We start from the raw sequence: 25,021 nt of genomic DNA, 5'->3' as shown, positions 1-25,021 counted from the left end.
TGGGGTTTTGAGGGGTGAATTCCCTGTTTTGCTCCCGAGTCCTGTCTTGCTCACTGGCACCGGCTGCTTTGAGGCAGGGGGTCCCAGAAGATTAAATCGGGACTTCCTGTCCTCAAACTGGGCCAGGGAGCTAAAGTGCCTCATCCCCCAGTAATGCCAGGAGGTTTTGGGAGGGAGGGAGGGGGGGAGAGAAATGTCTAGCAACTCCTGCCCAACACAAACCAGCTGCTGCTTGTGTGTGTGCGCGTGTGCAGTGTAGGTGTGTATGTATGTGTGTGCGTGTGTGTGGGGGGCTTGGCCCATCCGTGCTGGAAGGGCCTCCTGGCATCGCAGTTTCTATGGTTCACCTTTTGTCGCTGGGTGGTTTTTGTTCTTTCCCGAAGCCTTGGGACTTGCCTGAATTCCGCCCTTGTTCCTCTGTTGCCATTGACTCGATCGCGCTTTGGAATTCTGGCCATTCGTGTCTCTGGGGCCAGAAAGAAAAACAAAGAGAAACTTCGATGTTGTCTTCGGTTCTATGTATTTTCAAGTGATCCTCAGTAAAAGGAAGCAAAGAAGCGGCCTCCGCGAATTTTTCAACCGCCCGGCCTGCCCCGGCCAGGAAGGGGGGCCGGCTGCCTCTCCGGCCTCGGGGGCCCCTGCCGGCAGCTCGACGGGGCCGAAGGTGGAACCCGGCCCGCCGAAGCAGGCCACGCGCCTCTCCGCGGAGCTCCCGTTGCCCGGGAGGGCGGGGGGTGTCTCCCCGCAGGGAGCGGGGCGGCGCTCGGCCCGAGGGGGCTCTGGGGAGCGGGCGGGGGAATTTGGGGACTTGCAGTCCACATCTTGGGCGGGGGGCGCCGCCTGGGCTCCACGGAGGGCTGGACAGCGGGGGTTGGGGTGGGGGCTACAGGTGGACCCAGGCCCGCCGTGCGGGCGGCGCTCACCCCAGAGGCGACCGGGCTGGTGGGACCCACTCCGGGCTGGACTGCGGGAAGCCTGTCCAAGCGGCCGGGAGGGCAGCTGCAGGGGCCGGGCGAGGAGGACTTCTTTGGCGACCGTGATCGGGTCTCGAACCGGCGATCGACGGGACCCGCACCCCCCCCTCCCCCCACCTTCCGACTCTTTCGAAGCTCCGACCCGCGAGACGTAGCCCTGCCCTTTCGGGACGTGGAGTCGCCATGGCGACGGAGGTGCTTCCCTCGCGCCAGGCTTTGGGTCGACGAGCAGGTTAGGCTGCGCGGGCCCCGCCCACCCGAGCGGCTGAGGCCACGCCTCCTCGCCGCGATCTCGGCTGCACCGCAGAGCGGAGGGCGCGCGGGGAGGCTGCCGCCCGACCCAGGTGAGGACTGCGGGGTGGGGGGCAGAGGGTCGCGGTGTGGGGGGCAGGGGAGCGAGGTGTGCCTGTTATCCCCGCCCCAGGACCCCTCCCCACCTGTGCCCCCTCCAGCCCCGCCCCCGGGACGAACCGAGGGCCTGCAGGGTCTCCCCCCGAGCCTGGCAGGTGCTGGCTGGGGAGCATGGGCGTTGTTGTCCCCTCGGTCGGGGCCCTGCGTTCCCCGCCGCCCCCGGACCCTCCCCCCTCTCCTTGCCCAGGCAGGCAGGCAGGCGTCTCTCTCCGCACTGTCCCCGCCGGACTCCCCGCTTTCCTCCGGGGCCTCCGAAAGGCCCCCCGCCCAGGAGTCGCGGCTCCGGGGTCCTTTCCGGGTGAGGACCGACGCAGCGGATCCCCCAGGTGGGTCCAAAGGAAGCCGACTGGCCGCAGGTAGCGCTTTGTTCTGGGAAGGCAGGTGACTCCCCTCGGTCCTTCCGGGGTTTCCTGCCCCGTTGGCCAGATGGGATCCCGCTGGGCTTCTTGAGACCAGGCCGGATCTAGTGGATCTTGGGCCTGGGGGGCGCCTGTGTCCCGGGGTGGGGGACCTTATCTCTGTCCAGTCTGGTGCAGCAAGAGAAGGCTTGGCTGGGGGCTGAAGGGCCCAAAGGTTGCTGGCCTTTGATTTGCCTTTGGGTTCCCCCATGGCTTCTCCCCTGTTCGCTTGCCGCCTCCAGTTTTCACCACCAACCAACCACACTGGCAAACGGGGGAACCCCGTCCCTGGTGCCATCAACGGAGCGGAGTCATTTATTCTGAAAGGACGGCACTCTCTCAGCGTTGGCTTGTATTTTCAGCATTCAAAGTCGGATTAGCTAAAGTCCTCGGCAGATGGGAGGACTCGGGGCAGCCAGGCTGTGTTACATCCCAGTCTAAGTCTTTCAGACATAATTTTCCACTGCTGTGTCCTGGAGTATGAAAATTGGCTGTAGAGATTCTCGGTGGCTTCTCCCCTCGGCCTTTCAATACGATAATTAAGGTGGAAATGCCATTCCGGGATTGCAGCCTATGACTGTTGGATGGGTCATAAATCTTTTCTAGCCCCCAGTGGCAATTATAAGAAGGTCTCATGGCAAGAAAAAAACAAATAACCTGATCCAGAAAGTCTTTCTGCTCCAAGGAATTGTGCTGCGGTTGGAAATGTGTGCCCAGGAGTTCTTCTCACGTGATGTGTGCAAACTGAGAGGTGTGCCCACATAATAATAGCCATGAATAGAGTTTCCTTAAGTAGCTTTAAACAATGCGTGTTTACAAAGGCGATGATGAAAATGCCTTTCTTTGGAAGCCGGCCAGAGGAACCAAGCTTGGCCACCTTCCTAAAGTTGTCAGGGTTGATTCTTCAGGATTGTGGAGGATTGCGGGGCGGGGGGAGAGACTCATTCTATAGAATTGGGGGCCCCAATAGAGACGCGCTGCTTCCAGGCTCTCCTTTCGCATCCCAGGAAAAAAATGAATAAGGTGGTCTAGAAGGTAGACCCCAAGTTGAGGTATTAACAGGAGGTTTATTAGATAGAAAAAGAGCAATATTACCGAAATCCCACTGAGCAGCAGGTTGTTGAAAACAGGCTCCAAAACCCCTATGTGGTAAGGCTAACGTGGAAAAAAAAGTTAATTTGTCTTGGGTTGTTTTTTCCCCTGTAATTCTTGTGAGTATATTTTTGTAGTGCGTTTCAGGAAGAGAGCTGGCATTCTTCTCAGTTATGACAGGAAGTAGAGCAGCTAATCGGAAAAAATCTGTATGCTTGTTTCTGTTGGGTTTTTCTGGCAAAGGATGAATGCTCTTCTAGAAGGAACGTGTGAACAACTTAAATACCTCAGCGTATGGTTATCCGGGGATATATCGATCAAAGTGTTTGCGTTTAGATTTCCGAAGGCTGGCTGGCTTGCTCTGGTGGAAGACTTCTGACACATGATCCCACATCCTGGGAGGCAGGAAGAGCAAAGCCCCCCGGGCCGTCTTCGGATGGCTTTTGCTGCCCATCCGTGCAAGTCCTCCAGCCATGCCCATCACCTAATTGCTTTAAATTCCACCCTCGGTCTTCCTGCCCAGCACCATGAGCCGGACGGTGCTAATAAGTGGTAACTTACTCATCGGAGCAGGAGTTAATTCACCCATTAAGCCATGTGGACAGAGCTCGAAAGGAATGCAGAGGCCAGTCCAACCAGTTCAACCAGTGAGTGAGTTCAGAGTCATCCAGGCAGAGACCGTCTCCTCAGCGGTGAGCTCTGTGCATCTCCTCGGACGGTGGTTGAGACTGTTCTGAGACAAATACGGGGTGGATTTGGGCTTAGGAATTGGCCAGCCAGCCTTGTGGATCCTGGAGCACCAGGGCAGCCATGGGCAGCACCGTGTTTGGCAAAACAAAAGTGAATTGGTAATGCTGGAGATTAAAGTTTGCTAGGAGGGCGGCTGTTCTGTCCTGAGGAATCTTTAAGGCGGAGAGAAGAAGGGGAAGAGGCCGGGGAGAACAAAGCCCTGTGTGTTGACCCAAGTAGCTTCTTCTGCTCTGCTGGAAGGGGAGAGTTAAGCTGTGTGGCTAAGCAGGTTGTGCCTCCTTTACCTATATGTGCATCAGTGAAGACAAACCCTGCAGTACTTAAATGGGAAATGGCCGTTCCTGTCCTGTTCCTGATGTTCATGGAAACAGAATCTGACAAGAAGAGTTGCAAAGTGCAGCCTTGGGTGAGACCTGGAGAGCGTACCTGGGGGGACCCGGCTGCTCTTTCCTCCTGAGCTTTGGGGCTTCAAAGCCGGCTCCCCTGCGTCCTCCTGAACCCGTCTTTTCATGGAAATGCCAAGCCCAGAATAGTGGCAGGGCCAGGGTGTGTGTGTGTGTGTGTGTGTGTGTGTGTGTGTGTGTGTGTGTAAGTTCCACCTAAGTTAATTAAAGCTGATGAAAGCCAGTCTTGGTAGCTGGGGGAGAGGGGCAGGCGTTCTCAACACTGATTTATTACCTTATTAATAAAAGTTAATAGGTGTGGCAAAGCAGTGCTGCTTTTAGGGAAATGATTCCTTGTTCTGCAGACAGCTCCGAGAGATCAGGTTTCTCGATTCGGGGACTGGAATCGGAAGAGAAGCGGAGCAGAAGGCGAGACCCATGAAGCTGGTTCCATAGGTCATCTTGGCGGGCGGGGGGCTGCTGTGGGCGTTGGCATATGACAGGGCTGGTGCCAGCTTCTGAAGGCCCAGAGGAGAACCAGCTCTGGGCAGAATCTCGGGCCAAAGGTCGGCACAGCATGCCAGGCGAGGTGTGGTGGAACAGGTCTGGGCAGGCCGCTGCGGGTCCTTTGCGGGGGTGGGTGGGGGGGAGGGGCGCTGCTTACCGCCTCAGTAGCAGCATGTCCTGTGGGTACGGTTGCTAACGAGGAGGACGCAGCCCCGGCCCAGGGTCTGTATTGGCGGCAGGAGAGGCAGGCCCTGCGCTGGGGTACCTGGCCCAGAAGGTGGGCGGGTGGGCGGCTGCCTTCAGGTGAGGCTGAGGTGCCGCTCGGAGTGGTCCGTCCTTAGTCTGGCACTGGGCCAAGGTTCCCTCGGGTGTGTCCCTGGGGGCCCAGGGCTGCTTGTGCAGAAGGGCTGGTTCTCCTGCACAGATACCTTTGGAGAGTGCCGGGCAACCGCAGGAAGAAGCGAACCTGGTGCCCCTGGGAATAATCCAGGCTTCGTGTTTGGGGTGAAATAAATCGGAACCGGTGACCATATATGGTGGACTTTGAGGGCAGTAAAAGGATTGTTGCTCCTTTAGCACCACTGATAACTGGCGGGGGGAGGAGGGCAAGGCAGGGCCTGCCCTGGCTGGGAAGTGGCTGGCCGGAGGTTGACGTGTTCGGCTTGAACGGCTTTGCTGAGTTGCAGCTCTCCTTGGTGGGCAACAGGCTGGGGAAGGTCAACAGGCGAGTCCCTCGTTTTGCCCTGGGGAGAAAGCCCAGCTTTCCTGGGCTGTGGGAGGGGGGCCTCCCGGCCTGTGAGGCTCCGCCACTCGGTCGCAGCCACCCGCAGCCGCTTGCCCGGTTCTCCCATGTGCCGGGTGCCAGGAATTGTGGTCTGTCTGCAAGAGCTCTTTGTTTGGCTACCCAGAGGTGCCGCCCTCCTGTGCCGGCTTGCCTTCCCTCCCTGCCCGTGGCTCCGCGCTGGAACAAGCAGCCTGGGAACCGGCTGGTGCTGAGAGTCTCTGGGGCAGCCTGCTTGACAGACCCGGAGGCCCTCCTCTGCCCCGACTTCCTGGGCTCTGCTGGTCGCCAGCTGCGTTCTCCAGAGAGTGCAACGCACAAGGGAAGCGGGGCCATCGCTCCGTTGCTTTAGAGGGCTCCGAACCAGCAATTCGAGAGGGGATTCCTTCGCAAAGCGCAACGTAGCCTGGCCTTGTCTTCTCGGGCTGCCTGCCTGCCTGCCGGCCTGCCTGCCTGGGTGAGCAGCAGACGTTACCCTTGCGTTTCATGGCTGGTTGGTACGGACAAAGAGGGGATCTCTGACATGGGGGGAAGCAGAGGCCGTGCCAGGGATGCCTCTGCCTGGAGGCCAGCTTTGCAGGGGGCGGGGTTCGGCCCTGAAAGGAGGGAGACCCAGCGGCTGCTCTCTGGCTCCAGGGCCTTGGCGCAGGGGCCTCTCCGGGCGAAGAAGGCGACTCCACCTCTTGGCTACCCTTCTGCTGTGCTGCTTCGTCCCAGCGCTTCTCCCCGCTCCGTTGGGTGTTTGCCCCCAGAGCTTCCCTTTGGGGCTGGCTCTCGGGATGGCTGCCGCGGCTTGAGAATCCCAGGTGGCTCTGAGACTCCTGTAGGGAAGGAGCTGCCGGAGCCTGGTGGTGGCTGGGCCTGGCCTTCAGCAGATCCATGCAGGGAGACCCCCCTGGGCTCCTTCTGGGGAAGGGGCTCGTAGCCCCCCAGAGCTTAGAAGAGGGCCTCCTGGGGGAAGACCGTCCGGCCGCCTTGGGCCTGGGCAAAGAGCCCTGGTGCTCGGGTGGCCTTTGTGTCTGCTCCTGCTCAGCGCCTGGGGCCGCGGCCCTTGTGCCCTTCCAGAGAGCGGCCAGGGTTTTGTTTCCAGCCAGCTGTGGGCCAGGGTCTGCATGAGGAAGGCTGGGGTGGGGGGAGGAGGAGGAGAGGGCCACCCTTGGCTGCTGCCAGAGGAAGCGGCCCTGCAGGCTTGGAGGGCCAGAGGCCTCTCAGCTGGATGGTGAGGCACCAGCTCTCAACTCTGCTTGAAGAGACCTTGAAGGGAAGCCGGAGGGCTTGGGATCTGGGGATTTGGAGGCCCCACAGGGCAGACGCCAGGCATTCGCTCCCGGTGGAACCCAGGGAAGTGAGGAAGGCGCCTTTGGCTGGAGGGGAGCCCTCTGGGAGGATGGGTCAGCAGCCTGTGCACCTGGCCACCCAGAGGCCTTGCTGGACTGCCTGCAAGGCAGAATGGGGAAGTCAGCCTTGCTGTGGACCACGGGCTTGCTTCCGGCTGTCCCAGGGCTGGCCTGCAGGTTGGCTCTCTCAACTCACCCCAATACCCTTCTGACCGTGTGAGCAGGGCGGAGGCGGTGAAAGTGGAGGCGGCTGCAGGGCTTGATGGCTTTGGCCCCGGCTGCACGAGGGCAGAGAAGCACCGCCGTAGCCACGTCGACTCGACCCGGGTCCCTCTGGGCTGCCCCGGAGAGGAGGGTGTTGAGCAGGGTCCATGGCAGCCCCTTCTCCCCACCCTCTTTTATGCTGGGGTCCGGGCAGTTCTGCTTTGTCTGCTTCGGAGTGGATGGCCGTTGGTTTGCCCTGCCGCTGCGGGGCGATTAAAGTCTGCCGGTTACGGTAGAGCCCCTTAATTGCTGTGCTGTAATTTCAGGGTGAGGCCACAAGCCTGCCTAATGACAGAGACGGGTCTGCTCAAACCACGGCTGCCTTTTGGGGAAGGCTGGAAAGACGGCTTGTTTCCTGCCTCGGCCAGCAAACAATCTCCGGGCAGGGCCTTCCTGTTCCCGGGAGGCGAGGAGCAGCCTTCCGCCTCTGCTGACCTAGCCAGAGGGGTCTTTTGCAGGGACCTCTGCAAGGGGCACCGAGCCCCCTTTCCAAGCAGAGGAAGCACCCGGGATCTGGGTTTAGGGGTGTCTCAAGGGGTTTGTGGTGAAAAAGAAATGCTGGCGTCCGGTTCCTGCTGTGGGAATTGGCTGGGAAGTGGCTTGGATGAAATACCTGACTCCGTTTCCCTCCCCCCCCCCCACGAAGACCTGGCCTTGGGGATCCCTCCTGGGAAAAGGTAGCTGCTGCCCTCAAATCCCCCCGGAGCTGTTTGCATCCCCAAATCAGCTGCCTCCTTTGGGAATAAAATGCTCGGGATGCAAATGTCAGGTTGGGTGCCGAGGGTTTCTTTTTTAACCCAAAAGCCAATTAAATTCCCGCCTGTCCTTTTCCTAAGGAGGCGAGAGGGAGTGGAGCAGATGGGAGGCCTACAGCTATCCCCAAGGGGAACCCCAGGACTCGGAGGGGGCAAGGCAGGGGCCAGCTTGGGGTCCAGGTTATCACTCCTGGGATAGGAGGCAAGCACGGACTTCCTCAGCCACTGAACGCCTTCTCCCCCCCGACCCTCCTTTTCATTCACAGGACCGGCCTTGGCTGAATGCTGCTTCAGAATGGTCCCCCCCGGATCCCTTCCCAAGTGGGATCCTTGTGAAACGGGCCAGGACACTCAGGTGGTGTGAAAGGGCTTCTTGGGAATGGAACCGGATGGGTGTTGGGAGGCTAGCGGCGTACAATGCATCTGTGGGAGAGCTGTGGCAGAGGGTGCGCGCTTGCACGCCTGTGTCCGTGTGCTGGGGCTCCAAGGGAGAAGAATGGGGCACCGCTGGGGGGGCAGCAGAGATCCAGCCCTTCTGGGTGGGCCTGGAAGCAGCTGCTATGGTTATGGGGAACATTTCCGGGGGAATAGGGAGCTAGGAGAGACGGCCCCTCAGCCTCCCACTGATGCCCATTGCTTTCTCCCTTTCTCGTAGGGGGCTCCTCCTCGCGGGACCCTCACCATCCCGATTCCATGAGGCCCTTAAGGAGAGCGATGGCCACACAAGTTGAACTCGGCTCTGCCCTGACCTCGCTGGCCGGCATAAGTGAACCGAGGACCGAGGCCGCCTTCCGGCACTCCTTTATCGGCTCGCTGTCTGACGCCAGCCGGAAGCCTGGGGAGGGCCCCCGTGCTCTGGCCCCACTCACCCCGGAGGGCAGGGGGCATCCAGTGGGCCCTGCCACCATGCCCGCCACCGTGCCCAGGCCCCCGTGGGCCCCCAAGCCCTTCTCCCGGGAGGCGTCTTCCGACACCTTTGCTACGGTGAAGCCGCCTGTCCCGGCACTCAAGCCCAGCAGTGCTACGCCAAAACCTCCCGCCCCCTTGGCCCAGACCTTTGAAGACGCTGCCAAGGGGCTGCCTGGAAACGTCCCTCCGCTGCTGGATCAGAAACCGATGGACAGTAGGAGCCCCGTGGAGCCGGCCGCCCCCCTGCCCTTCTACCCGGGTGCTCAGGCCAACACCCTCATCCTCTTTGAAAGCAGGCGGCCTGCGAAGGGGAGGGGCGAAGAGGGAGGCTCCAAGGCCCAGGAGGGGCAGCTGCTGCGCTCCCATTCAGAGAAGTGGCCCCCAAGGCAGCCCTCACTCTCCACGGACCCCAGGCCAGTCTCCTGGGCCCCTCACTGGAAGGAGGCCTTTGCGGGGGGGCCCAAGGGCTCGGCCGGCAGCCTTGAGCCACAGCAGAGTCCAACTCCGGCCACTGAGACCCACTCCCAGGCGGGAGGGGGACCCGCCGCCTCGGCTGGCTTTCGGGAATCCTGGCAGGAACCAACACAACCAGCTCCTCCCCAGGCAGCTTCTGGCCCAGGGAGCCCAAAGCCGAGGCCGCTCCCCCCGGACCTCACGAGTAGGTTTGAAGCCTGGCAGAAGCAGCCCTGCCTGGCTGAGAGCAAGGAGAAGAGCTTTCCAGCCGCCGGCGACGGGGCTCCGGAGGCCACAGGGGCGAGGAGCGCCGCTGCCGGCCTAAGTGGGGCTGCCCCATCTGGGCCCAGGGCCAAAAGTGCCGGCAGCCAAAGCTGTTTGCCCTCTGTTGGGGGAGCAGCTCCCCCAGGCCAGACTGTCCCGGAGGACGTGGGGCAAAAGTGCGCACAGGAGGAGGGAAGCCAGGGGAAGTCCAGCATGGGGCAGCCCAGGGCCGGCCAAGGCCGGCCTCTGTGGGAGACGGGGGAGGTCACTGCCCAGGAGGCTGGCTTCAGGAAGGCCGACCTGCCAGACGCCTCGGACGGCTGCCCTAAAAAGGCCGCCCCGCTCCTGGACCCCTCAGCAAAGCCTCGGGCTGCCCCCGAGAGCCAGTCCCTCCACTGCAGCCCCGGAAAGGAGATCCGGATCCTGAACATCCAGCAGAGGATTCAAGTGCTGACGGCAGAGAACGCGGCTTTCAAGGCAGGAGGCCTGCGCTGCCACTCCTTCCGCTCCCGGCCTCTTTCCGCAGATTTGACGAAGATGTAAGGGAGGGGAAGCAGCCCCCCTGAAGCTGGGGCCTCCCGGATGGGCTGGAGTTCACGCCCACAACCCCCTGCAGGGGATTCTGGGAGTGGAGGTCCAGCCTATCCGGACGGGATCCAGCTGGGAAGGATACTTCAGCATTCCAGGGAAGCATCCTCGGGCCTCTGAAGCTAATCAGGGCCCTGGGGGTGGAGGGAGGAATAAAGTTCACCTTTAACTGCCAGCACTAGAGGTCCAGTAAGGTGGAAGTTTACGGGTAATTTTACCAGCTCCACCTGGATCGGCATGATGGAAGGATGTTCCAGGGGTCTTGGACAAGCCTGGATGTAGGATGGAAGCCCGGGATGCCCTGTTGGCGTGCGGGCAGGCCGATTCTGGGGCAGGGGGAGGAAACCCTTGGGGGAGTCCAGCGCTAAGATTTTGTCAGCGTGGGACAGTGACAGCTGACAGCCTTTCAGCTGCAAAGGTTGGAGGGAATTGCACAAGGCCTGGGGCGTCTTCTGTGTTTTTCCCTCCTTAATGACGTGGGATCTTTGCCAACAGGTTTTCTGGCCCCGTGACTGCAGGGGAGCAGAAGCCCAAGAGGCCGCCTGAATGGTCCAGGAAGCCTGCTGGTGAAACGCAAGAGGCTCTGGAGGTGAGGGGGGCAGGGGAACCCAAACTCCATTTTCCCCCTCAGAGGGAAACCTACATTAGACGCGGCCTGAATGGCCCTGCGCGAAATGGGCCCTCTAAGCCCGGCAGGATCCCCTTTTTGGGTGGCCCAGAAAATCGACGGGTAAAGAGTTGTGGGGGTTTGTCCTTTTCCCAGTAAATTAGATCACGGTCCGACTGTTCTGCTGGTTTTCCCAAGTTTAAAGTTCCTCTCCCATAATCCCTCAGCCAGCATGTGGATTATGGGAATTGGTGTGTCCCAAGACTGAAGAAAGGCTCACGCCTTTCCTCAGCTCTTTCGAAGCCGCCTGAGGGCCGCCCGACCTTTGTGTTCCTCCCAGCCCTTTCTGGAAGGTTCCTTCCTCCTCCCCGTGATTCATTGATCTGTCAAAGGCTTCTGCTGGTTAGCTGGCTCTGCTCCATGCAAGTGAAAGTGGAGGTGTGCATGTAGGTGTGCGCCCAAGAGGTTGTGGTAGTTTTGCTTGTACGGGCAGCTTAGTAAACATTTGCCACAATATCTACATTTTTGCAAAGCTCCCAGGTATGTTTGCTGTGAAGTTTCTGCGGCCTTTGCACAAAGCTTGGTGAGGTGCGCCATTCCTTTCACGAACCTGAAATTTAAAGAGATTGTTTAAATTAGGGGCCAAATGCCCATCCACGTTACTGGATGGAGAGTGGAGTATATAACCTCCTTGGTATTGTTTCCTGCATTAAAAAAATTAATACACTGCTATGAACTATTTAAAGAAAAAGACCGAGGTGTTGTAACCTCGTGTTCCTGAGCGCTTTCAGCTCTGACTGCAAAAAAGAAAAAAAGACTTGATCTGGCAGGTGCCTGTTAGGTGTCCCAGACACCTTCCTAATCCCTGCGCATTTCTGCTTGTTTCAGGAGGAGACGCTGCCTGTGGGCAGAGCGGATGTTGGAGGAGCCGGCATGGCTGGCAGTCCCTGGAAGCCCCCACGGCTGGCAAAAACACCCTCCGTGGACGGCCCCCCCAAGAGAGAGGGCAGCTTTGCCAAAAGTGGGCCAAAGGTCTCTCTGCCAGCGGAAGAGCCTGGCCTGGTCTTCAGCCCCAAAGCGAGGACGGCGTCCAGTTCGTCCAGTGAAGATGCCTGCCTTAAGACAGTCAGAGCCACCATGTTTGAACACCACGTGGAGAGACACAGTGTGGTGGCCAGCCAGCTTGGCGCCGAACCGGCCTTGCTGTCCCTGAGGGCGACCTTCGGAGGCTCGCCCTCCCACGGCCAGGAATTTCGGCAGGAGAGAATGCTGGGAGACGGCCAGGCGACCAAAGCCTCCAACTGGGAGGCCGGAGGGCCCGAAGACCCCAGGCCTTTCACCGAGGACGAAGATCCCTTGAGGGAGGAGGATTCCCTGCTGGCGCAAAGGATCGAGCCCAGGTACGAGATCCTGCAGACCGTGGGGGAGATGGTGCAGAGCGAGGCGGTGGCAGCCGTCTCCGGAGGGAAGGCCGTCACTCTCCGCCGCCAGAGACCCTTGAAGGAGAATCGGAGGGCCGGGGGCTGTGGCAAGAGCGAAGGCTGGAGAGGGGCTTCTGGCCTGGGAACCGGCCCCTTGAAGGACCTCCCGGCCTCCGGGAGACAGGCTGTGTTGCACAGAGAAGGAACCGGGCCAGAGAGAAATCAGGCCGGGCAGCAGGCAGCCTCAGGGAGAGCAGCGTCTTTCAGGGTGAAGGATGGCGGCCACTTGGCCCCCTGGCTGGAAACCAGGAAGGAGAGGCGGCTCACTGCTGCTGAGGTCCAGAGGGAGGGGGCCACAGGGCCCAAGGGCCACACCCTGCAGAGGACTGGAGCCGGGGCGCCCGAGGCCGATGGCTGGGAAGGCAGGGCTGGCGTGCTGGATCAGAGGGCCAGCTGCCCAGGACTCCTCTTCAGCCTGGACCTGAAGCCCCCTCAGGGGCCAGAGGATCCCAAAGGGCAGAAGCTGCGAGCAGCCTGGGAAGCCTGGGAGGCTCCGGCGGAAGGAAAGGAGCCGCCAGAGCTCAGCCTGGAAGTGAGGTGGGCGAGCGGCGTCCGTGGTGCTTCGGCTGCCAAAGGTTCAGGCCGCTGGCGGAGGAAGACTGTGCCCCACGCTGGCTCTGTCAGGTTTGAGGGCCCGGGGGAACCCCGCCAGGGTGCTGCCGGATTGGCCAGCAGAAGAGACGCCCTGCATCCGATGGGTGGCTCAGCGGCAAAGGGAAGCCCCCAGGCCCCCTGTGGAGTGGAGCCCAGGCAGGCGGAGGTCGCCTCTCCCAGTGGCGCCCAGAAGCCGCTCTCTCCCTCGGAGCCCAAGGCCACGTACTTTGCAGTCACCTACCAGATCTCGGAGGAGATCGATAGCCAGCCTGGGAGAGCTGCGGCTGGGGCTCCTCCTTCCAGAAGTGCCCGTCCCTCCCCTTGCCAGCACAGAGAGAGCTTTTCGGAGGGAGGGAGCTCTCCAGCCGGGCCTCTCCAGCCGGGCCGCTCCAAGGGGCGAAGCGGCGCTTCTCAGGATCCACCGACCGAGGCCAGAGAGCAGGAGCTGCCGCAGAGACAGCCAGAGGCCACAGCCGAAGGGCATCCGGCCAGAGCTGACCTGGCCCTCTGTCCTGGGGCCAGGCCTCCTTCCTACTTGGCGCCCCTCCAGCAGCAGAGCCAGCAGCAGAGCCCTGGCTCCCTCGGTCTTGGGGGAGAGCAGCGGGAGGCCCCCGATCACTACAGGTCGAGAGTGGTGGACATTGACGAGCTGATGGCAGAATACGGGGGGGAGTCCCAGAAGCTTTGGGCCCGAGAGGAGGGCCAGAGCGAGAGCAGCTTCTTTCCTTGGGAGAAATGGACCCCCAGGACCTTTCCCTGCAGCTCTGACCCGAGAGGGGGGAAGGCCAGGGAGGAGCACGCCCTGGGCGGTGGCCAAGGGGCGGGCACGGAGGGCAGCCGTGTGCCTGGCAGCATGGATCCATGGGGGGCCAGAGAGGGAACCTGCAGTCCTCCCCAGTGGGGCAAGCCAGACACCGAGAAGCCAAAGCCACGATCCGCCGAGCCCCCCGGGCCAAGGTCGAAGAAGACAGCCTTTCCGGTTGGCAGGGAGCAAGGAGAGGGCACCGGGCAGGGCCCCCAGAGTGCCAAAGGGGCCAGTCCCGGCCCCCACCCTGCCCGTAGGGACCTCGGAGGCTGGTGGAAGGAAGCCGGTCTGAAGCAGTGGGCCGTCCTGGCCCCAGCCGGGGGGTGGTGCCCCAGCAGTGACTTGCCGGATGGCCAGCCTGGGTGGAAAGCTGAGCCCCAGGCCGGTGTCTGGGGGAAGGGCCCTCCCGCAGCGCGGCAGCCTGGGGCGGAGCGGAGCAGTGCCAGCGCATCCCCAGGGACGGGAGCCGTGCCGGACCTCAATCCTTGCTCCTCTGGAAAGAGCCACCCAAGCCCAGCGAGGCTCAGCTTCCCTTTGGGACCAAGGCTGGATCCAACCCACACTTGTCAGAGGCTCTGCCTGAGCAAGGGAAGCCTGTCGCCCGGGACTGCCTCTCCACGCAGGGACACGGGTACGTGTGGGCCTGGGAGTCGGGGGCGTCTGGCTCCCTTGGGAGTTGAACTCAGCCTGCCTGGAGACATCCAGGGAGGAGGACAAGGGGGCTGGCGAGACTCAGGGCCTGAGGGGTTTTTTTGCAGGGGGAGGGCTGCTTCTCCACTGACGGGTCTCCTCCCAACAGGATCTCGGAGAAGGAGGCCTCCCAGTGGACCCTGATGATGCTGCAGCCATCAAGCACTCTCCGTTCCTCCTTGCCCAGCGACGGAGTGACAGTTTCTATAATGAGCGGAGGACTGATCACTGGCCAGGGGTGAGTGCCGCAGCCTCTTCCCTGGGCACCCAGTCGCCCGCTCGGGAAGCCCCCCCCCGGGGTGCCGTGGGTCAGCGGTTGGTTCCCCCAAGGATTGGGCCCTGGTTGGTCTCTGCCTTGGCGTGGGAGGACTCGGCGCAAGAGCTGGAGGGAACTGGCCTTTGGCCGCTCTGTGCTTCAGCCATCGGCTGGAGGGCTCCTGGTGGGGCTCGGTCCGTCCCCCAGCAGAAGTGCTTCTAAGTGGGAGTCCAATTGGGGGCTTGCGGGGGAGGCCTGATGTCCTCCAAGGCCTCGTCATGGGGAAGGGATTGTGGTTTGTGTCCCCGTTGCCTTCATTTTTGTGGTGGTGGTTACAGTGCTGCTCCCGCCAGGTGGCTCTGCTCGCCTGGGGCTTATCGTGGTTTATGGCTTAGCATTTGGGTTGAACCCGGTTGGTCGTGGGCTATTGAAGAAACCATGTTTCCTCATAGAGGAACTTGGCTTGAGTCTGTCTCCTGGGGTGGGGGGGGGGGCGGGGTGTTTGCTTCCGTCGGCCTAGGGGTGTTTGCTTGGGTTCTCCTCTGGAGGAGGCCAGGGGCCCCTGGGCTGGAGGTGAGGCCTGGCCTCTGAGTGGGCTGGCAGACTGTCCCCTCCTAAGAGGCTGCGGCAGAAGCGGCCTTGGTCCAAAGGAGGAGGGGCAGTAGGGAGGTTAAGCCCCCCTGGCCTGGGCTGATGGGAGACGAAGGGGCTGGGAAACTGTGGCGCTTCCTCTTCTGCCCCGTTGGAGCTTTGCGGGCGGGCTATAAAAGCCACTTATTTACCTGACCCATGACCCCCGAGGGGGGGGGAGGGGTCTGGGCTCCAGGGAGGCGTTCTGGACGGCCGGCTCCAGCTCTGACCTCCAGCAAGTAACTCCAGCCGAGGGACCCTCCGGAAGCTGCCCTGCCTGCCAGTGGGGAAACGGGGGGCTCCTGCAGCTGTGCAGACCTGCACTGAGATGAGCCCCCCTCCCTGCCTGCTGTAAGGGGGGAGGTCCTGTGGGGAGGAGCCTCGTCTGGGAGGGAAGGGCTGGGGCTTTCTCTGGGGCTGCCGCCCGCTGGTCCTGCAGGGTCTTGGCAAATAACCCCCGACCCTGAACGGTGATGAGCCTCCAGGGAGAGAGTGGGGCACCTGGCGGCCCCTTGCCCAGCGGAGTCCCTCCTGGCTCCGTCACCTGAGCGGGCCTTCCTTGCCCCTTCCCTTCCTGCTTTTGTGGGCCTTCCAGAGGAGGACCTTCTGAAGGGCCTTCGGCGGCACCTGTGGGGCAGGCCACACGAGGGCGGCAGCAGCCTTGCCCTCCAAGCACCCAGCTGGTTTCCAAGGTGCTTTGCCCGCCCTCCAGCATGTTGACTCTGGCCTTTCTGGAGCTGCTGGGTTGCTCAGGTACCAGGGCTGCTTGGGCTGGGAGCCGGTCCGGGCTCTTCTCCCCGGAGGTGGGATTTGAAGCCAGTCTGCCTGGAACTGGCCTGGTGGGGCCCGGAGCAGACCCCTGTTGGCCTAGCACGGGGGGCACCCTCATGCCGTGGGCCAGATCCCTCTTTCTCCTGGGGGAGGATGCCACATTGAGGTCAGCTGTATAAACCTGGCCTCTTCCCTCCTGGCGAATCACCCCCTGCCTGGGCCTGCTTCCAAACACAAGCGGGGGAGCAGCCCCCTGGCACTCCCTGCTGTGTCGAAGAGTGCTCCCCCTGCTGGCCACCCCTCCCAGCAGGAAGTGGTGTGGCCTGGGAGGGGTCGCTTGATTGGCATCTCCTTGCCCCCTGCAAGAGGTCCTGCCCAAGGCAGCACTTCTTAGGGGGTGCTCTCCTTGAGCCACGCAGGGCTTAGAACCAGGGGGGGTCCGAGGGGGCGGCTTTCAGAGGCCGGTTTCTCCTTTTCGCCTGACTGCGTCCATGCCTCCTGGGGCACAAGAGGGCCTTTGGGGTTCCGGCTGGCCATTGCTGGACCAAAGAGACCTTCAACTCCCATTTTCCCCAGCCAGCTCGGTCAGGGTAAAGGATTATGGGGTGCTGTGGTTAAAAACTCGGTGGCCTTGGCAGAGGTTGGCCTTTGGGGCGATTCGGCCCGGAGGCTGATCGTTAAATAGGGGAAAGGAAGAAGCTTCTGCCCTCAGATTTCAGATCAATGAAGCTGCCAGTTATTTTTAACCATCGCTGCAGCCTCTCCTCAGGCCAGTGGCATAAACAGGAAACTGCGGAGGGGGGCAGGAGGAGGGCGGCGGCAGCGTCTGACTCCTGTTGACGGAGGGAGGGGGGCTTCCAAACACCTGTGCCCCCTCTCCGCCTGCTATTTTTAGAGGGCTCAGTCAAGGCCACCAGCTCCAATGAAGCCATCTGCCCCCCATAGTTGGAGGGGGCAGGTCCCTTGGAAGGGAAAGCGCCCGGGAGGGACGGGGGGGGGGAGGGCAAGAGAGCACCCAGGGCGCTTCCCTTGGCCTTGGTCCAGATGCCCGTTGCCCCCCCACTCACCCAGAGAGGTTGCCCCTTCAGAGCAGCCAAGGCCTGCTGGTCTGACTGGAGGGGGGCCTGGCAGCTGGGCCCCCAGGGGACATGGAGACCCCCGGAGTTTAGCAAGCGGGTTGCGGGCGGCACCGGGAGGAGGAGGAGCCCTCCTTGGCAGCGGGCAGGCTCGGGAGACGGGGGCGAGCGGCTGGCAGGAGAGGATTAATGCGGGGGCGTGACGTGGCGGCGGCATCGGGCCGATGGATGCGTCCGAGTCGCGGGGCGGATGCTGCTGCTCCTCCGGTGGTTGCCATGGCGACTTCGCCCGCACTCCCGCGGGTCCCACCCGGCGGCCTGGTCCTGCCTTCCCGCTGTCGCTTCCTCCCGGCAGAGCGGCGGCGGCGGCGGAGCCTTCTGCCCCCCCAACTCCCCTCCTGCAAGCGCGGCCTTTCCAGCCGGCTGCGAGCGAGCGAGCGGTGCGCGCCGCCTCCCCCGCGCTCTCCTGGCTGGGCGACCGGCGAGGAGAGGGGCTCGGAGGCGCCTCGGCAGATGGGGGCCGGGGGAGCTGCGCCCGCGTCCTGGCCCGGACCGGAGCTCCCTGCGCGGGATCCGGGGCGCGCGGCGGCTGCTCCTCCCGGGCGGCGGCTGAGCGGGGGCTCGCTAGGCCGCCCCCGCCCCTCCCTCCGGCCCGGCCATGGACTCGCTGGGGAGAAGGTGGCGGGGGCGCAGAGCCACGTGAGCCGCTGGGTGGGCTCGGTGCGCCGCTCGCTGCACGAGGCGCTGAACCTGGTGACGGCGGCGGTGGCCCCCGAGCGGGCGGCGGGCGAGGGGCCGGGCCGGGCCCCCTTCAAGCGCACGGCCTCCTTCAGGCAGCTGGCCTCGCGGGGCCGGGAGTCCTTCCGCCAGTTCTCGGTGCGCAGCCAGCGCCGGCTCTCCTCGCTCAGGAAGAGGCCCGCCGGCGGCCCGGAGCAGCCCTCGCCCACGCCGGAGCTCGTAAGGACGGGCTGGGGCTCGGGGGAAAGGAGGGAGACCCTCCCCGCTGCCCCTGCAGGCTTCCTCGCGCCTTGGTCCGAAGAAGCTGGGGGGGAGGAGGGTGGCCGCAGAGTCCTTTCGCCACTGCTGAGCGGGGCCAGGAGGAGCCCCGCCCCACGCGGCCGGCCCAGCTGCCTTCCCCAAAGGCGTCGGGGGCGAGTGAAGGGCCGGGGCCCGTCTCCCCAAGCCTAAGATGGTTCCAGAAGGGGCCGAAGGTTGCCAGCCTCTCTCGCAGGGTCCAGCTGGCGTGAGGCCGAAGGGGCGCTCAAGGTGGGGCAGGCTGGCAGATCCGGGGTTGAGGGTCTCCTGCTCCTTAGAGGGCAGAGAAGCCCCGTTGGCGTGGGGTGCCAAGCCCCCCACCCCGGACTGGAGCCCCCTTTAGAAATCCCAGCCCACCCGGAGCCGAAGAAGCAGCTTCGCCCAGAGGCCTCCTTTCAGGCTGGCCTGAGGCTTCTCCTCCTCTTGGGGGCTTTTCTTCTTTGATGTTGTCCTAGCCGGAAAAGTGGGCGGGGGGCTCGGGTGGGTTTGCTTTCTGCATGGTTTATCTTTGACCCACCACTCATTCCAGGAACTGGCCTGCTGGTCTGGCCTCCATTTCCCAGAAATGGGCAAAAGTCTGCCATAAGAAGAGGCGTCGCAGCCCCCCCAAAAAAAAAAAAAAAAAAAAGAAGAGGCCTTGGCTGAGCTGTAAGAGTGTTTGCAGCCCTAGGATTCTTAGCAATGACTGTGCTAGCTGGGGAATTCTGGGAGTTGAAGTCCACACAGCTTCAAGGGGTTGAGAGTGGGAGGCAATCCTCTGAGATTTCAAGAACCATTGTGGCGAACCGGATGGCGTCTGGCTCTGGCACCAGCTCCTAAGCCTTGTTTGGATTCTCTCCCACAAATATTTGCCCACAGGGGACTTTAACCAGGAGGTATGGCTGGCACAAGATCTGCCAGAGAAGTCTTCAGGTGATCTTCAAGGCAAAGTTCTCAGAAAGGTTGCTGTGCCAGCCCTCTGGAACGGCTGGGTGCTGTCCCTTGGGCGATACCACGTCTCAGCACGTGGGAACTTTGGCGCTGGCTGCGTGGTTGGTGGATAGACCAGAGAACTGAGTACTGCCTCCCACTAGGAACCAGGCGGCTCCTTGGGCAAGCGGCTTGGGCAGGGGGGGTTGAGCCCTGGACCACCGGACAGAGCGTCTTTCTCCCGCCACTGTATGCCTAGCAGAAGCCCTTCTGCAGGCAACGGTTGTAGACGGTGCCTGGTGACAAACCGAGTGGCTGCCTTCTCCAGCCAGAGGTTGGGTTTCTCTTCCGGTGTCCAGCGCTGCAGCTGCTCTGTTTCCCTCCTGACCGGCTGGAAGGCTGGCGCTGCTTTGGAGCCCTGCCGCCATGGCTCGGCGAGAGTTCGGGGAGGTTTGGGGCTTTTCCCAGCAGGGTGAGGGTCTCTCTCCCAAGGGGAAGCCCTGAACCTGGAGCCCTGGGTCAGGGCCGTTTCTGCTTGTCCTGGAGAAGGTGCCTGGCTGCCTCCTGAGTGGCTACCTGCTTCCTCCTCCCCCCGCCCTCCGAATCGCTGGAAACGCTGCAGATGCCTGGCTGAGTTGTTCTGGCTCTGGTTAAAAATACCCTGGAACGTTTCTACGTCTTTGGGGGGCGAGAGATAGAAAATCCGCTGGCGTCTCATTGAAGAAGCTGCTGGGAAGCCCCCTGGAGGGCTCCACAATTGCCTATATCCCTTTGGGTCCTTTTGTGACCCCCCCACCAGGCCTTGGCCATCTCTGGCTGAAGCCTTGGCCCCTTGCCCCCCCTGCTTCTAGGAAGGAGCCCCCATCCTGGAAAGAGCTGTGAGCACGGGGGAGAGCCTGTCATCGGTGAGGTCAGCCACTTCTAGGAACTGCCGCTTATCTGTGGCTGCAGCCGCCTCTTGCTCTGACGCTGCACACAGGCTCCCTTCTCCTGGAGTGTGTTTGTGTGTCTGTGTGGGGTGGGCTTGCTGGGTGTGCAAAGCAGACTCGCCCAGTTGTGGGCCTTGGAAGGAAACCCTTTGGAAGTGGGGGGGGGCCTTGCCTGGGGGGGGTGTATTGCGCCCTGGCCACTCCTGCTTTTCGCCAGCTGAACAGAAAGCAGGCCGAAAGGATGGGATGAGCGAAGGGCCAAGGAGCTGCGACCAGCGTCATCTTTGCTGAGCTCAGCAGTCGGGAGCCCTTCAGGAACCCTGGGCTTTTCCCGGGAGCAGGTGTTGAACTGCAGAGCTCTGCAAAGGGTGCTCCCCTCCCCCGGAGACAGAGAGCAGGTTGTATCCGGCTCCTTTCAAAGCCTCTCTGCCATCCCTGGCTGCTGCCTGGCAAGCAGGACACGTTGGTCCTTTCCTCTGGGTGACCCTCCGGCTGAGGGCGACTCGCCCGGCTCTTTCGTGGGGCAAGCCCGTGCCAGGGAGGATTCCTCCATCTCTCTGGTGGGCGGAGGGATGTAGTGCCCCCGCCCCCCGGTTTCCTTGGCTGGCTCAGGAAGGGGGTGCCTGCTGCGTCGGGTGTGTGTGTGTGTGCAGCACAGAGCCCACCCCCCCCAGCCACGGGGGCTGCAGCCTGGACAGGCAATGGGTATCTGGGTGAGTAGTGGTGCAGCAAGGCCGCATTGTTGGGGGTTGCGCTGCCGGAAGGCGTTGGGGGGGGCGCCCAGAGGTGGCTGTGGGAGGTAGAGCTGGGAAGCCTCAGAGAGATTCCCCAGAGGGTTTTCCCAGGAGGTGGGTTGGCGGGGGGGGGAGGGGGGGCTGGGCCTTCGGGGAGAGAGCTGAGGTTTGCTTGCCACTGGTCCTTTTCTGGATTTCTCTCTTGAATTCCCATTTTGGTCATTCCGCTTTTGTTGTCTTCCAGGCAATAGTGCCCGAGTCTGTTTTTTTCTCATCGTCTTCTGAAGGCTTGTTCATTGAAATCTGCGTCTTTTCTGAGATATCAGTTATTGACATTTTGGTCCGTGTTTAAAAAACCTCTTGTAGGGAAAAGTTGCAGCTGGCTTGCTGTTTCCCCTCTTTTCCGTCTGGCCTTTGAGTTCCCTCTAGTGTCCATTTGCAGCCTTCCTCAGGCCTCCGTTCCCGGCAGGGGTTCAGGTCCACTTCAGTCGGAAGTGGAACTGTATATGGTTTTTCAAGTCTTATAGCAAAAATAACCAGTGTGTCAAATCTTGTTGGTCTCCCAGTCCGTTTAAAGCTTTCTTAAATCAAGACTCTTTTCTGTTTTTGCCAGTTATATATTATTTAAAATTCTTAAGTCCCTCTTTAAAACCTCTCCAATCCAAAAAAGGTACAAATCTTGAGGTGTCAAATTAAACTCACTGTTTTGAAGTTCTCTAATATCCACAAAGCGGTGAAATGGAACATTTACCAACGTGATTAGAAAAGGTTTTTTTCTGGCTTCCTGTCGTTATGAAAGGCTCTGCGGCTGCGAAGAGCAGAGATGTCGGCTCCCCACTGTAAAATCCCCGGAAACTCTGCTTCCATAGGGAAGTTACAGCATTTGGCCTGCTGGGCCCTTGGCTGTGGAAATTGGGGGGAGGGAAAGGGCGGAGGTGCTGCCCCCCCAGCCTGTTCCTCCTGGCACCCAGATCCCAGGTCTCTCTCCGGCAGAGGGTGATGCCAGCTCCCCCTTCTCATCTTCCCCAGGACCACTTGAAGCAGTGCTTTGGCCGGCCGTCAGCAGAGGCCAGGGACACCGACGTCCTCGTGCAGGAGGCCGACGGCAGGTATGGCACCTGGGGCGACCAGCATCAGAGCGGAGACAGGTGAGGGCCAGGGAGGGGGAGGCCGAAGCTGCGGCTCCCACGGGCACATTCGCACCCCCATTTCCTGCAGTCCTGCAAGAAGGGCAGGGGAGCTACGAGGACCCCTCCCTGGCCCTGGGCAGCACCCCCAGAGCCAGCACTGGCTTCCGAGCGGATGGGAAGGGGGGGGCTGATGGGGGCAGTGGGGGCCTCCAGCTGCTTTCTCCCTGCTCAGTCAGCTCCTTGGCCGGGACCCCGTTGGGGCGAGGCTCCCTCTGTGCTGCAGCTGGCCAGGCAGCTTTGGGGGGCCTGGGGGAGAGAAGAGGCCCATTCCAGCCCCTCCGGCAGACACTGGTGGCCTGTTTCCTGCTGCTGCTTCCCCCTCCCCAGAGCAAGCCCCTCCCTCGCCTCAGGAGAGGGCGGGGCCCTGGCAATCATGGGAGAGGCTCCCAGCTGCCACTCGGGGGCCTAATCTCACCCGGTGCCTCTCCTAGCTTCACCCCGGAGTCTCCTTCCTCGGAGGGCAGCATGGCCCCCGCACAGAAGCCGTCTCCTGGCCGCCCAGCCTCCTGGTACTCCTCCCAGAGGGGCCCGGCCACGGCCACTGACCGACCGGATTTACCCAGGGAGCAGAGGAGCCACAGCCTGGACGGTTCCAGCCCGGACGCCAGTCCAGCCAAGCCTCCCGCCACCGAGAAGGGCAGCCCAGACTTCTCCTTCCTGGAGGTGGGTTGCCGGGCAGGTGCCCCTGGCTCTTTTGGGTGGGGGGTCTGTGCTTGGGCTGTAAGCCGGTCTCTTTTTCTCTTGCAGTCAACTGCCCGGCTGGACTCGAGGGTCCTGAAGAGCCGCGTCCTGCTGGGCAAAAAGCGGCAGCGGCATCGGGCCCCCGTCTCCCACACCCTCAGGAGGAGTGCCAGCGGAGATGCCCAGCCGGACCCCTTCTCTGCAGTGGGGGGAGCAGCCAGCGGCTGGATGTTCAGGGACTCCACAGGTGGGACCGGTGGGAAGGTTGTTGCAGACAGGAACGCCCCCCCCGCCAGCATCTCGGGGGGGGGCTGTGGGGTGCAGAACTCCTGGCGCTGAAGGGCTGGGTGGCAGGAGCCACAGTCCTCCCCCTCAGTCCTGAAGCTTCTGGCGGGGGAGGGTTCAGTCTGCCTGGTGATAACTCTCCTTTCCCCCCCTCCCCTTCATGGTGAAGAAGAGAAGCCCCCAGGGCAGGAGAGGAAGAGGAGGAGGAGGAGGAGGAGCCCCTACCAGCAGAGAGGCTGTTCCCTGCCCAGCCGCGGCCGCCTCTCTTTCCAGGCCTGGCCCCTCCGCCCTCAAGGTATATCAGGGAAGGCCCCCTCCCAGCAGAAACCCTGGAGGTCCCAGGAGGCTGGGTTCTGGACACAGCTGGGGTGGGGTGGCTCCCCCCGAGGGCCGTGGGCTGCTTCCCGCTTCCTCCTGAGAGGGTCTGGGGCTTCCTCCACAGGCTCAACTCAGGAAAAGGCAGGAGTCGGAAGGGAGGAGGGAGGACGCCCCCCCTGCGCCCCTCTGCAAGTCGCCCAAAGGTCCGTTTCCGGCCAGGGGCTCCGGGGGCCGGGTGCTGGCGGCCACCCCCGAGAAGGAAGGGAGGTGAGAGAGAAAATGGGGTGGGGGGATGTGGGAGCCACATGGCCCTGAAGGCCACCGGGGGTGTGTGGGTGTGCCAGGGTTGCCCCCTTATCTCAGCAAAGCCTCCCCATGCCCCCCCCCCCCCAGCAGGGGAAGCCCCTCCAGGGTGGCTGCTGAGGCTCTGCTGCCTTTCAGGCCGGAGAAACTGCCCCCCCCATGGCTGACGGAGCTGAAGTCCAGGAGGAAGCAGGGCCAGCCAGAGAGCCCCATCTGAGGTGCGGGGTGCGGGAGGGGCAGTGGGGGGGGTGCCAGACAAAGCGGGGGCTGGCCCTGGCCTGGGCAGCTCCCTGCCTGCCTGCCTGCCTGGGTGGGGGAAGAGGCTGCAGGTGATCCAGGGGAGGCCCAGGCAGGTCAGATGGCCTGATTCCCACCCCCCCCCACTCCCCGCTCTTTTCCAGGTTGAAGCCATGACTGGCCAGAGGAGGAGCTGCCTTAACTGACCGCCGCCGTTTCCCTGCCCTCCCGAGGCTCCCTTGCCTTGACCTGCGCTCAGTGCCTTCCTCTGGGTGCCCTGCCTGACTCCAGCCTCGGAGGGGGGCTGTGGGACGGCCCCGGCCCCACCAGCCTGCATCTGGGGCTGCCCCGAACGCTCCGCCTTCCTGTGGGGAGCTGAGGCCAGGACTGCGATCCGTGGAGAGGTAGGCGCTTCAGCCTTCCTCCTCTCCGCAGGAGAGAGAGACGGATCCCGCTTGCTGCCCTGCGCAGAAGGGAAAGGGACGCCGCTCGTTTCTTCAGGATCCGGTTCTGATCGTCTGGACACGTCCGTGGACTTGCTGCTTAGCCAGGGGCCGCGTGGCTCAAGGATCAGAGGAAGAGGGTTTCTGGCACGGGCCACTGAGCCGCCCTGTCCTGGGAGAGAGTGAGAGAGGAAGCAGCAAAGCCCAGCCAATGTCTCCTCCTCCTCCTCCTCCTCGGGGTTTCTGTAAATCAGCCCCCCCCAGGTGGCCTTTTCGTTGGACAGACAGGCGAAAGGCCAATTGGCTCAGGCCCTGAATCGTCTTTGTCAGCTGTCGATTTCCTTGTCAACGTTTGGGGCAGGGAATCCTGTGTTGGATTCCGGCCTTTCCAAGAGTCCGGCTCTCTCCCGCTTCTAAGCCTGGGGAGATCGGTCAGCAAACGAATGGGCCTCTGCGTGGCCGGGGGCGGCATCTCTGGGAACAGGGCAGAGACCCTGGCAAGCCCCTTTCTGCTCCGTCCTGGTCAACTGGAGAAACCCCAAGTTGGGCAGTTCTGTGAATGCATCCGCTAGTGGTGGTGCTCGACCTCTGAAGGGCCCCTTGGTTATGCTGTGGGGCCCCTAGGAAGCCCCCTTAGCAGCACGGCGGCTACCCCAAGGGTGCCTGGCAGGCTGGCTGGCTGCTGAGTCAGCCCTGTGCCCAATCTCGGGGTCTGCATTCCTGCCTCCTGAGACCCTGCTGGGCTTACACACTGCACACACACACACACACACACACACCCCGAGAAGTGCTTTTCTCAAAATGCTCTGGCACCCCCAAGGGTTCAGCCAGAGACCTTGGGCCTGCGGGGGGGACCGCCAGCTGCCTCTGTGCCTCCCCGGTGCCAGTCCTGGATCCCGGCTTCCTTTCCTCCCTTCCTTCCTTCCCCAGCTTGGCACAGGGAGGCCCATCTGCTCCGCCAGCCCTCGGGCACCCTGTCCATTGTTTGGGGGAGATGGCCCTGCCCCCTGTGCCACTTGGAGGCAGCCTCTCCTGGCAATGCCAGCAGGAAGTCCGGGCATCTGCAGCATTTCTGAGGCTGGGAGAGCTCCCCTGGGAGCCGCAGAGGGAGGCTGTGCTCCTCCTGGCCACGTTCCGTCTTGACCGTCTGATTAAAAAGCTTGCTCAGAGCAACCGGTGTG

The 25,021-nt window shown here is 62.4% G+C and overlaps 1 protein-coding gene across 1 annotated transcript; it reads left to right on the top strand.

Annotated features, from left to right (window-relative positions):
* Positions 1 to 1,235: 1,235 nt before the first annotated feature.
* Positions 1,236 to 25,013, top strand: KIAA1671 (KIAA1671 ortholog). The gene is made up of 15 exons (XM_087913450.1): positions 1,236 to 1,318; positions 7,919 to 8,007; positions 8,308 to 9,817; positions 10,362 to 10,455; positions 11,362 to 13,988; positions 14,153 to 14,281; positions 16,211 to 16,340; positions 16,870 to 17,733; positions 21,413 to 21,531; positions 22,005 to 22,236; positions 22,321 to 22,501; positions 22,709 to 22,834; positions 22,982 to 23,124; positions 23,299 to 23,385; positions 23,562 to 25,013. Exons 3-15 carry the CDS (start codon positions 8,346 to 8,348, stop codon positions 23,601 to 23,603), a joined length of 6,246 nt encoding a protein of 2,081 aa, XP_087769576.1. The 5' UTR covers positions 1,236 to 1,318; positions 7,919 to 8,007; positions 8,308 to 8,345; the 3' UTR covers positions 23,604 to 25,013.
* Positions 25,014 to 25,021: the final 8 nt, after the last annotated feature.

This window comes from Pseudonaja textilis, chromosome 15, assembly GCF_049901715.1.
Source record: "Pseudonaja textilis isolate UNSWEBS1 chromosome 15, rPseTex1.2, whole genome shotgun sequence".
In the NCBI taxonomy this organism is placed as follows: Eukaryota; Metazoa; Chordata; class Lepidosauria; order Squamata; family Elapidae; genus Pseudonaja; species Pseudonaja textilis.
Note: the sequence above shows the minus strand (reverse complement) of the source record. Positions and strands in the feature narration are given on the sequence as shown.